We start from the raw sequence: 13,459 nt of genomic DNA, 5'->3' as shown, positions 1-13,459 counted from the left end.
TCGAATTGATTGAGTTTTGGGTCAAAAATACAAAATTTGCACTATAGACCTGAAGAAACTCGCCATAAGCCTAAAACTCGCTTTAGCGAGTTTCCCCATAACAGCAAAATGCCATAGGCGAGTTGGCTCTGCCATCTCCCACTTTTCTATGGCTTGTTAAGGGACTGTAGTGCAATCCGAGGCTTTTCATGCAATGGTTTTCAACTTTATAACCCCTAAACAACATCTAAGCAATGCACATAACATCAAACGATTCTCGAAATGAAAATCATGGCCAATATCAACATATGTACTAAGAATGGCTTAAGAGAGTTTAAGCATGATATTCGGGTAACGATGAACCAAGAGTGGGGATAAACATAGAGCCTCGACTAGATTGTCGAGAACTAGAATGTTAGCAAAAATACTAAGTATGCTAAGATGTGAATTGATTGTGTGGTCTCTTCACATAAGAACAAGAATGATTAAGTAGGTATTTTACCGCTATTCGGGTAGATCACGGACCTATGGTAAATAAGCAAGCATGTTTAGGTTTAACCCTTTTTATGTATGTACAAGATCATGAAATGTTGAATTACCATTATACGAGTAGGCCACGGACTCGTGGTAATCAACTATGTAAGTTAAGTAAGTTATCATGTATGACTAAAATAAGCAAGATGTAGGTGTCGTGTCTCTTGTTATCCACATCAGGGGATGCAAGAGGTTCACGCCAGGGGGATGGGACACGCTCCGCAAGGTAGGCCCGCACGACACTGAGGGAGTCTGATGTACCCTAGCTAGGTTTCATCGATCATGAATCAAGATAACCATGATTGTTTAAATGATAACCTTAACTTGACGAATGAACATGAATATGATATAATTATGATTACGACATGAAATGATTATGACATGGTATATGACAGGTATAAGCTTATGTATCAAGTTAAGGCTATGATGTTACATTGTAGACGATTTAGGAACTCCCCAATCGTCTGATGATGGAACGTATCATGAATGAGTTATGTTTAGGTCTCGATGCACCTAGCATATCTTGACATAACGGTCTTAGGTTCCCTTGACCGCCATGACATGTATGATGTAAGACAATACCTACATGTTATATCATGAAGAATCTTATGACGGCCCTCGTATGCACGACCGTCTAAGTATGCAAGTCCCCACACACGTATAATCAACCGTCAGGTTGTATTGTAGACACGTGGTGACTTTAGGTTTCCCTGAAGTCACCTATAGCCTAGGATTAGGTAGAACTCACTGAGACATTATGTCTCATCCCAATCCTTATTTGTTTCAGATCAACAGGTTGGTTTAGCAAGAGTTAGCAAGCTGTAGCCGAATGGATAATCAACAAGCGCTTGTTCGTACCCGCTGCAGGATGTTCGCATGGATTTTTAGGATGTATTTCTATATTATTGGATAGATGTATGGTAACTTTTGACGTACGAACGTGATTTTTTTGTATATGATATTCATTCGAAGATTTTAAGTTGTAAATTTTAATGTATCCGATACTAAAGATAATGCACGTGCTAAACTTTCTAGATACGTTTAGTGTGGGCGTTACAAGACTGAAAATTGAATCTTTAAATTTGAATTAAGAAGGAAGAGTTTCTCTTTTAGTTTGGAATGGAAAACCAAACTGTAATAAGAGCTAACGCGATTTTTTTGAATTTCAAATATTTTTTTGGACATGAGAATATGTCCCTTTCTCCTTTATTTTCAATATTATTTAAAAATAAATTGCTGAGTTTTAAGAATAAAAATTATTTTATATCAATTATAAGTTGGTGTAACTTATTTTACAAGAAAAAAACCAATTCATCTCATTCAATGTCAAGTGTTCAATAAAGGTTGGAACGTTAATAAATATGAGAATTGACATTATGAATGTTCGTCTTTGCAAGACAATGACCAACCATATTAGCCGTTTTTCTAGAAAACTCTAAATAAGAATTGTAACAAAACCCCAAATATAAATCTACATTTAGCAAGAATAGCGCCTACTTTCGTGTTATCTTGAGAGTGTCGATTAAATTGGTCTACGACCAACTTGGAGTCCATCGGAAAAATAACTTTATTGAAACTCAATTCTATGATCCATTCTATTGAGCATCATGTAAAAATTAGAAGTAATGTGTAAATAAATTGAAATAGCTAATAAGATTGGACCCATAACTTTTGAGGTCCTTTTGTTCCTTGAAAGTGAGACGTGACTTCTCATCTGAAGGGTTGTATTGCCAGCAGTAACAAGGCAGTACCAACATGCTCCTTCCAAAAAAAGTGAAGGCCCCAGTTTGGATTTTGACATAACAACATGCATGTATGTATCTATGGGTCCCTTGTGTTGTGTCCATCTATCTATCTCTCCTCCCATAATAACTTTTGAAGACAAATTTTGAAACTTAAAATCCCAGTCTTTATTTATATTCTGTACCCTATGCCGTCTTACTTTTACCAACAATTTTCATTCTCACTGTTATTGACTGTTTGTTTTAAACCTTTTTTGATTAAATATATTTAATGACTCTTCTCTCAGACAAAGTCTTGGATGGACACGTACTCAAATGGATAGTATTATTTAAGCGCAAACATATGATATCAACAAAATTAAAACAAAATTAAAAGAAGGGTTAATTAAGTTTTTGGTCCCTATAAATATCTGTAGTTTTGTTTTTAGTCCCTATAAAAATAAATCACACTTTTTAGTCTCTACAAAATTTTCCGTTAGTGTTTTTAGTCCCTGTTAAATTAAATGTTGTTTAATTATGCTTAAAATTTTATTTTTTTTAATGATTTTTTACATACTTGTTTAAAACAGTATTAGACGTTCCTCTGCAATAAGTTAGCTTAAAATTTTATTTTTAAGTCTAAATTTTTGTTAGGTTTATTTTGAATTTTTGGCGTTTAAAAAAAATTATATTTAATTCATTACATGTTAAAAAATTCTTATTTTTTATGAAAGAGATTATTATAATGTTCTTAACATGTCTGTTAAAAATTATTTAAAAATATAAAAGTTTAAGAACAATTAAACAAATTTTAATTTAAGAGGGAGAAACACATATTTTTAGTCCTTGTAAAATTAAAATTTGCTTAATTGTGCTTAAACTTTTAAATTTTCAACATATTTTTTACATACTTATTTAGAACATTATACAAAGTTCCTCCGCAAAAAAGTAGCTCAAAATTTTATTATTAGGTCCAAATTTGCATTAATATAATCTTGAAAATTTGGCTTTTAGAAAAATTCATATTTAATTCATTACATGTTAAATAATTAAAATATTTTATAAAATAGTGTCTTACGATGTTATGAACATGTCAGAAAAAAATCTTTTAAAAATTTAGAAGTTTAAACATAATTAAACAACATTTAATTTAACATAGACTAAAAACACTAACGGAAAATTTTGTAGGGACTAAAAAGTGTGATTTATTTTTATAGGGATTAAAAACAAAACTGCAGATATTTATAGAGACCAAAAACTTAATTAACCCTTAAAAGAAAATAAAACTAAATGATATTGATTGATGTGATTAAATAATTTTTGTTTAATTTTGTTGGTTTCATGTAAGTGTGTGTAAATAATATTGATTTAGGTGTGTGTTCATGAAAGACTTTCTCCTTCCCTTTTAATTTTGTTGGTTTCATGTAAGTGTGTGCAAATAATACTATTTAATTTTGTTTAATACATTACATGACCATTTAAATTTAGTTTTTATAAGAAAATATTATCTATTTTTAGTCTTCATTTTTTGCAAAAACTGAATGTGTTTAGAGACTAAAAGCACCTATATAAAAACTTAATTTTTTTTTTTTTGTTGTAAAAGATGGAGACTAAAAACACCAATATTTAATCAAGAATAAGGAAACACCTTTATCTAATAATAAGTAATCTTTTTCTTTTTTTTATAGAGACTAAATTTTAAAAATTTAATAAACAATCAATTTAGTCTATAAACAATCGCTCATTCTTCAATTTAATCTCTCATTATATAAATAGATATAAATAAAAGTGTTTATACTTGTTTTAAAAAGAAGTCTTTAACTACATAAAGTATGTCAATTTCGTCTTCTAATTATATGAATTTTTATATATGTAAAGATTAAATTGATGGATTTCATATATTTTAGACACTGTTTATTATATTACATAGTTTAAGGACTAAATTGATAGTTTATTATTAAATATTTGTAATTTTGTCTGAGATTAAACATATATTTAACGTTTTTTTTTTTTTTGACAAAATATATTTAATGTCATTCTTTTTAAGTTGTGAAATGTCCATGCATTTTTGTTAAAAAAAAAAAAAAAAATTCGTGCATGTATGAAAAAATTATCGGATCTGGAATATGTCCTACAAAACTTCATAACATCCTTCTATAGCAACTCATTTCTACTTCTACATATCTATATTTTAATTATTTTTTTCTCTTTATAACTCATCATTTTCATCCATCTTCTCTCTCCTTTCAATCTATCCTTTTTTTGTTGGAAAGGGGCGAATTTTTTTTTCCCCCTACTTTTTGCTAAAAAATTCAAAACTACCATACTTTTTCAGATGTCTCTGGTACCACTCAACTTGAAGTTACGGGGTACCCTCAAAAGTGACGAAAATTTCGTCCTTATTATACCTCTCTGGGTATCTTCAATATTTTTTTTCAAAATTCTTAACTACCACTACATGTTGACTTGTGTGGTATTTTAGGTTTTTTCTTAAATTTTTTTAAATATCCCTCTACTTGGAGTAGAGTTGTACCTTGTGGTGCTTGGGACAACGTGTTTTGAGCCAATTTTTTGAATTTTATTTTTAATTTAATTAATTAAAATATATTATTTTATCTACTATAAATATTTTATTTCATCTTTCAATTTATCACATCATTTCATCTTATATTAATAATGTTAATTTAGGCATTAATAAAAAAGTAATTATAATAATCATAATATTTATAAAATAAATATTATAAAATAATCATAATATTTATTTTATAAATATTATGATTATAATGTTTTTTTTCTACAAACTGTGACTATAATATGTTAAAAATAAGGAAAATGATACTTTAACATCAAAAGTTTAATGTTAAATACAATGTTATTTGAAATTTTTCTTCTAATAAACTTTTTTTTTTTCTAAATTAAAAGCAAAATGACATGTAAGGAATAAAGGACGTTCCAATGAAGTTGACACCTCACTCTAAACCTACATTTGTCAAGTGCTCATATATATTATTAAATATATATATATATATAAATCGGGAAACATAAAACCTGATCCAATAAATCCAAGTGAATCAACCTAAATGGGAAATACAACCATTAAACTTTATTCTTAAACTTGGTAGAAATAATATCTATAGTCTAATGAAAAACAAAAATATCTTCAATCTATTTTTTTTTTTATAATCTAACAGCTAAAGTTGGAGTAAAAAAAAGTTAAAGTTGTAGGTAGGCACAATACATTGCCCACGTTGCCGGCCTTAGCATGTGAAATGAAACAAAAGTGTTTATCTTGTGATTAGAAAGTGAGTGACAAAACATGGACTAATTAATGTCAATTTATAACACTCACGAAAATAGCTACTTTAGCTTAATTTTACATCCATTGAACTATATTGTGGAAGAGAAATGATATTTGTACAATAATTTTTTAACAACTTTTTGATAACTTTCTCTTTCATATTCACATTATGTTTTTATTCTTTCTTTCTTTTTCTCTCTCTGTTATTTTTTACCAATCAAAAGATAGAAAAACAAAGTTGTCATAAAGGTTGTACAAAAGAGTTGTACAAATATCACTACTCATCGTGGAAACCACGACAACCGCAAAACCACATCCCAATGTCATATTTTGCCGTGAATTCGAGAAGCTATGAAGTTTGCCTTAGATGTGTGTCTATTGGTGTTTTGATGTGGAATTAACAAACACTCACTAAAAGTAGTTATAAAAGCCAAACTTTGAAGTTACTCTAAACCAACAACCAGAGAAGTACTCCTATCCATAACATAAGGGTCTTCATTGACAATTAATACAAGCATGAAAAAGTTGAGGAGAAACCCTATTAAGTCTTGATTCTTCAATTTGGTGGACCAATTGAAAGGAGAAAAAAACACGTAAAATGATTGTGATTTCAAGCTTTGATTGAAATGACCAATAGTTGTTGGCAAAGGCAGTTTGGTAACCACTTTGAGAATTTTTGTTGTGATTAATGAAACTTGTTCTAATTGAAATGATTGTGATCTCCGTTAGAAACTTGCATGTAGAAATCTAGATTTAAAGATGGTAAAAAAAATCTAAATAATGATAATTAATCATTGCTCCTTTAACATGAGCTCTTTATTTAAACAATATACCATTTCTTCATATTGAAAATGACTTGCCTGTATGCAAAGAGAAATGTAAACAATGTACACTTTTTTTATTAAAATAAACAATGTACTAGTTCATTATTTCTCAAACTAGCTCTATTATTGAAAGTGAAGTCCGATATTAACCTCATACTTTCTAGTAGGACCATATGAAACTTCACCACTGAATAATAACAGAAAACTAAAAACAAAATATGAAATAGTACAATTTTCATTGGGCAATACTACCTCTCACTGTCACTGTCATTCATAACCAGTAATTTTGGAAATGAGGTAATCAGAAACAGCAAGTTCAATTTTGAAAATGGTGTAATCATTGATGGATAACAGAGTCTGATGGACCCAACCAAGTGAAATCTTTTCTGCTAACAGTACACTCAATGAATGGTGCTTCCCTTGCACTTTGTTTGCTGTGAATTATTAATCAGCAAAACAACCAGTGCTTTTCTGCACCACAAAAGAAGGGAACAAACTAAATAGGGCCAGTACCATGAGGAGTAATAACCAAGGAGCACATGACATTTTATGAGATCATGTATTATAGGATTTGTACGATACACAGAAATGAACAAGGCCAGTTTGAACCGCATCCCAACCGGAACTGCGAATCGCGGCTGTTTATTTATATCTCATAGACTCACACAACAAATGACAAGGCACTAATAAAATGCAAAGGAGAAAAATGCATGCATGTTTCTTATAAAACTCCAAAACTACTAACTAGTATTTATCCCTTAGCCTACCTGAGGATTGAGCTAAAACTTGTTTACCTTCTCTGAAAAAATTAGTATTCAAATATTACCCTATCTAATTTTAGGCATTACATGGAGGGTAGTCTATGGGCCATGGCCCTACAAAACTTAAATATTATATTGCTAACTCGACTTTAAGAATCCCAGGTTGACAGTTCTCACTCAACCGTCAACTAAACAAAGAATGATACAATACAATGAACAAATTTGTGGCATCTTAAAAGGCTTAGGTGGGGTTTAACTTAAGACTTCAGAAAACTTTTACCATAACATCTTAATTTCTCCATGGCAACACGAATTTTCTCTGAAAGTGTAGTGTACAGATGTCGTTGAGCTGCCTCATCCAAACCATCGGAAGTTCTGGGCCACCCAATAGTAGGGAATGAATCATTCCGAGACTGGGCAATAGCCATTTCACTCATTGCTGGAAGGTCAAATTCAATTGGATCGCCAATAATTATGTTAATCTTCTTATTGCATAATGGTAAAGGAGGCCGTCTACCAAACATATATTTCTCTGGCATCACCTAGAAAACATAAGCAGAAATTTACATTAGAAACCAGAATAAGCATAACGGAATTAAAATTTAGTATACAATGCCACAATACGACAGCGCAAAAACATGCACAGAAACAATGATGAAGATACCTGCATAGCAACGGTTAGGCATATGCAACATTTTTTAAACAAGAATCATAAGAGTAATGACAGAATCAAATCTCTTATGCAGAACATAATAAAAGAAATATGGAAAAAGAGTCAGAAATCTTCAAAATCGCTCAAGTTTTTAAATATGCATCACAATAGCATTAAGACAATTGCAGATCCCGTCATGCAGAGAAAAAGAATTCTTGTACGTTGTAAGGGTTACTATGAGCACATTGCCTATTGGATAACCAATCATATGCTTAAGATATATTAAAACAATAATAAAAATACATAAAACATTTTGATGAAGTTATTTCAATTATTTTAATAACAAATTTATCTGAGTCAAAACTCAAAAAATAAAAATATTATCTTAATCTTTTGATTGGTCATATTCAATGGGCATATGCTCATGAAAGAATTGCTCCTTCAATAATTCTCACAAGTAGCAATCCTTTGATCTCTAATCTCTTGCAATAGATAATAACAAGAATTGATATAAGCCTTTTGTTACGACAAATTTATAATGTAATGAAATTCTTGGGAAGAAAGCAAGCATTAAGAAAAAGATCCTGACAAGATCAAACCTAAAATGTGTAAATTACAATGCCAAATAATTAGAAAATGACAGGACATATATCAAGGCTTATTGACTCATTGTTCAACTCTTCATTTAGTCATTGAAGCATCGATACATGCTCATACTATCTTCCCAGTTCTAATTAAAATGATTATTTTGCATCATAATTTTATCAGTAATATTAAAATTGTGTTCATTGTAATAAAATATTGTTGATTTACAATATTCAAATGCTCCAATTCCAAATGTCTGACAACTAAATACAATGACTTACATTAGACTCTCTTACTATAACAGACAAGATCAATTAGAAGTGCTACAAATGGTATATAAGGCAATCCTAGAACTCCAAAGGTACTAGAGGAAAGAGGGATGCTGTAAGTTACCTCATGAAAACCATGATGAACAATTGGCAATACAATCGGAGTTATAGGTGCACGGACAATTAGACTAGCAGTTCCCCATTTCAATCGCCTTATAGGTGCATCGTCTTGATGAACTTTTCCTTCTGGAAAAGTATGCAGCTGCAATAGCAAAATTCATAAATGATGTGTCAGATGAGATATGTTGTACCAGTACAGAAAATTTTCTATTTGGGGTACTAAAATGCAATATCAATCTTTTTAAGCACTATATTCAGAAACTTCCGAAACTTGGTATCTTTTAGTTCTGGTATATCAAATTACTGCATGCATCTTCATAGAAGTTACATAGGAGGTCAAGTGTGTACCCTGCCAAAAAGTAATAGAGGAGTACAAGTGACCAGAAAATAGTGTACCCAAAAGGATTGGTTAGCAAGAACCAGTTTCCAAAATATCCTCCCTGCGTTATTTAGGAAATTGGAAAAGAGTTGAAAAAACCAATTGAAGTTAACACAAAACGTAAAATAAAAAGCAAGGAAAGATGATATGATTGCTAACGAGACTCAATTGTGGAAAGTCAATGGCCTCTGATTTTACCTATGTAATCAGTGCGATATTATCCAATTTTCTATAGCTTTTGTTCTTAATCAATTGTCAAACACCCAATGGTCATTCAAATCAAACAGTCAAATAAAACATAAAAAACAATAGGCTTATGAGTCTAACAACTGACAAAAAAAGAAGGGAGAAAGTTTGGTCCTTCAAAGCCCCAAACCCGTTTATCCTATACTTCTATTAACTACTTGTGGTGGACGCCGATCACCCAATGTTTGAGAGTAGAGAATAGTTGATGAAGTCTTTTATAAAATAATCAGCTTCTCATTAAATTATACATAAATTGAAAATATTATTAAGTGATAAAAAAATCTGGTGACGTTGAGGCGTTAAACACTCATAAACACAATAAAACTCGGTTACTCACCCACATTTTCAAAGACAAACAGCCAGAATGACAGTTTATTAAAATATAAAAGAATATCTCATTTTCACAAAAAATAGGAAACATCTTGAGCTTGATTTGACTAAAAGGAAAATGTGTTCCTTCCCACTAAACCACAGTGGCATTTTCTTTTTACGAAAGAAACGCGCATTCTAAAGTTTAAACTCACACAAGGAAAATTGTTTACCAAATAAAAAGGAAAACCAACACTGATCAAGCTTCGTGGAGATTTACTGTGAAAAAGTTCATTTTACACTATTTGAAAATAAAGTAAATAGAGATTTATTTCCTTCTTTGCACCTCTACTCTTCTCCAATTCAGCCCATAAATGCATCAAAAACAACATGAGAAAAATAAAAAATTAATGTAGTTCCCTCAAAAAATTTTTTTTCACTTTCTACTCTAAAAGAAAAAATTGAAAAACTATAAAAACAAATCACACATAGAGCATAACACAAGAAGAATTATTCACTTTCTACTCTAAAAAACCTCTCCTGAATATTCATTCCCACTCAGCCCGTCCCAACCACTTTCTTAGGCAATCTTGTGTAAACCTTTCCTTTCAAGTGTTTGGCCCATGAGACAATAGGTCTCTACTATCTGTCCTCTAGGATCATCTCATATTCTGGCTACTAACAGAAAATTAGACTCGAAAAACATGTCCATTTAACATCAACAACCGGAAAAAAGCAAGGACAGTAAAAACTTTTAGCAATATTAGAGGGCCATAATAATCAAAACATGATATAAATTACCCAAATTATCATCGTAAAAGAGTTATGCTTGTGTGGAGGGAAGAAGGTTATAAATGTTACATAGATACCCATTCTCCATCATTTAAGCGCCCAAGCGCTTCATTCATGTGCTTTTGATAAATCCCCCCACCTCTTGTAATAGGTATGCATTTTCCTGTGAACGTTACTATTTTAGAAACAACAATACTACAATAATCTACAAAAGCAAAGAAAAAATTTCAGGGTTTTTTGATGCATAAATCAATAAGCTAAAACCACTTACAGTAAATAGTAATAGAGCATTACATTGTAACCTTCCAATTAGTTCAAGTTTAGTTTTGCAAAGAGAAAAGGAATTAATTCAATACTACTGAAATATAGACAATGCACAAAAGGACTTCATCTGAAGTACTACAGGGATTGGACAAGCACAATCTAAATTCAAGCAACTGTGTTCAATGAAGAATGCCCTTGATTTCAAAATTTGTTCTATATAATGAATCGTCACCAATTTGGTTTTTTTTATGTGACTCATAATTAAATTTCACCATAATAGTCAAGGGTTGAGAAACGCCGATACACTTTCTTTGTTGGAGCATTCTAGCAGGAAGGTAAATTGCCCACGTGTTCCTATCCCATCCTATCTTATCAGGGAAAACAATATTTTATTGAACCTATCTTCTTGATGCACACACTCAACTATACATTAACATGGTTAATAAAATACAATAAGAGAGCATTTGGATAAACAACTTAATTAAGTGTTTGCCACATAAGAGCTTATGTATAAGTTGTTTCTATAATGGAAGCAGTGATGTCAATCAGAGATCGTGGAAAATATAAGTTTGTTCAAATTCAACTACGCTACAATGCTATAGCACCACTATAGCCATTATTCGACAATATTTGTACTAAATAAAGTATAGAATATCGCGGAATCTTAGAAATTGCATTTGGGCCCTAACTCATCCTTACAAAACCGGTGTGTAAGGGGAAGGCTGCCCATGTTTTATAAACACTACACATGCCACATCTCTAAGCAATGTGGGTCTAAATCCACCTTCAAACCCAATACAGTGAAGGCAACCTAAAAGCCGCAATTAGGGGACTAGGGACAGACCACAATGAATGTGGAATTTCCAACACGGAACAATAGCTATTTTTCAAATTCCACTACTTCGTTATAGCTGTTATTTGACAACACTAAATCGAAGAGAAACATCGTTTAAACTCTGTTTCTGTAAACTATCTTGGTGACAATAAGATGAAAATCAAATATGTATATATAGTATTTTTCGCAATTTGCTATGGAAAACATTGAAATCAACTCAAGCTAAGTATACATTACAAATAAAATTAAAAGTAATGAGCAAATGTGAAAAGTAAAGTTACCGGTGCGAAAAACATATGAATAAAGTGGATTTCTAAAACAGATATCTTCAGCAGCAAGAACCCATCTCGCTAACTTAGTATCAAAGATAGGAAAACCCTTAAATCCCCACATCGCCGGATCATCCAAAGTTGACATGTGATTGCTGACGGTGATGAGGGGGATGCCTTTGGGTCTGGAACGAACGAGGCGGAGGAGAGTGTCGGCGTTATGAACGAAGGTTGTGTTGATGAGAGATGAAACTGTTTTCGCGAAGGAACCGACTGCTGCTATTACGACTTTGCGTGGTATGCCGTGAAGGTGGTCCGACTTCGCCGCCCACTCCATCGTCCGCCGCGACATTTTTCCCACTACCGCCGCTGACGACGACAACACAGCAAGAGTCGGAAGTGATTCTCAAGTAATGAATATGAAAATTTGGTCAAACTCTCATTTTCACTGGTGATTTATTTATTTATTAAAAAAATGGGCAAAATTCTTCCACCAAAGAGACAAAACTTATGTCTTAAATGCCTTAAAAAAAATTATGCATTAATAATAATAAAAATGAAAGGCTTAAATACAGTTTTGCCCTCTATTTTGACTCGAACTGGATTTTACCCCCTATTTTAAAACTCGGAATTTTACCTTAGTTTAATGTTTTTCGGAGTTTTGCCCCCCCCCCCCCCCCCATTTTAAAAATTGAAATTTTACTCCCAGTTCAATATTTTTCAAGATTTGGCTGATGTGGCGGTGTTGACGCGGCTTAAATAATATATATTTTTTGAACAAGTGGCTTAAATAATACTAAAAAAGTATCCTCCTATTTAAATTATTTACATTAAATATTCTGAATTAAAAAAAGGGACAAAAATCAATAAATAAAAAATGTAACTTATAATTATAATAATATTCATTTAATAATATTCATTTTGCTTATATTTTTAAAAAAAAAAAATCATTTTGCTTATATTTCTTTAAAAAAAAATCATTTTGCTTATACGTACACACCAAAATCCAAAAAAAAAAAAATGCACAGAAAAAATTCTGAAAAAAAGCAAGAATTATAAAACCAAAAATTATAAAACTAGAAGGGGAAAAAAGCAGTAAAAATACTAGAAAATGGAGATAAAAAGTAGGGAAAAAATCCCATTAAAAATAAATGGAAGGAAATGTTATCGAAATGATTTTTTGGATTTTGGTGTATGTGTAAATCAGATGAAGAATGATTTTTTGGATTTTAATATATGCGTAAAATTATTATTATTATTATTATTGTTACATTTTTTTATTTATTGATTTTTTTCTTTTTTTTTAATTTAGAATATTTAATATAAATAATTTAAATAGGTGGATTCTTTTTTAAATATTATTTAAGTCACGTCAACACGGACACATCAGCCAAATCCTGAAAAATATTGAACTAGGGGTAAAATTCTGATTTTTAAAATAGGGAGGGCAAAACTCTAAAAAACATTAAACTGGGGGTGTGAAATTCCGAGTTTTAAAATAAGAGGGATAAAATACAGTTTGAGTCAAAATAGGGGGCAAAACTGCAATTAAGTCAAAATGAAAAAGAAAAAACTATTTCTTTTTTTACAAACAAAAAAATATTTTTTTGTTATAATAAGAG

General features: G+C 31.0%; 1 protein-coding gene across 1 annotated transcript; it reads right to left on the bottom strand.

Moving 5' to 3' along the window:
* Window positions 1-6,945: 6,945 nt before the first annotated feature.
* LOC11423719 (N-acylphosphatidylethanolamine synthase) lies at window positions 6,946-12,280 on the bottom strand. The gene is made up of 4 exons (XM_003628986.4): window positions 11,850-12,280; window positions 10,547-10,632; window positions 8,748-8,885; window positions 6,946-7,659 (listed from the first exon to the last, which is right to left on the bottom strand). The coding sequence occupies exons 1-4, from the start codon at window positions 12,187-12,189 to the stop codon at window positions 7,375-7,377; spliced, it is 849 nt and encodes a 282-aa protein (XP_003629034.1). The 5' UTR covers window positions 12,190-12,280; the 3' UTR covers window positions 6,946-7,374.
* Window positions 12,281-13,459: the final 1,179 nt, after the last annotated feature.

Source organism: Medicago truncatula, chromosome 8 (genome assembly GCF_003473485.1).
Source record: "Medicago truncatula cultivar Jemalong A17 chromosome 8, MtrunA17r5.0-ANR, whole genome shotgun sequence".
NCBI lineage: Eukaryota > Viridiplantae > Streptophyta > Magnoliopsida > Fabales > Fabaceae > Medicago > Medicago truncatula.
The sequence above is the reverse complement of the archived record's forward strand: the minus strand, read 5'-3'. Positions and strand labels throughout refer to the sequence as shown.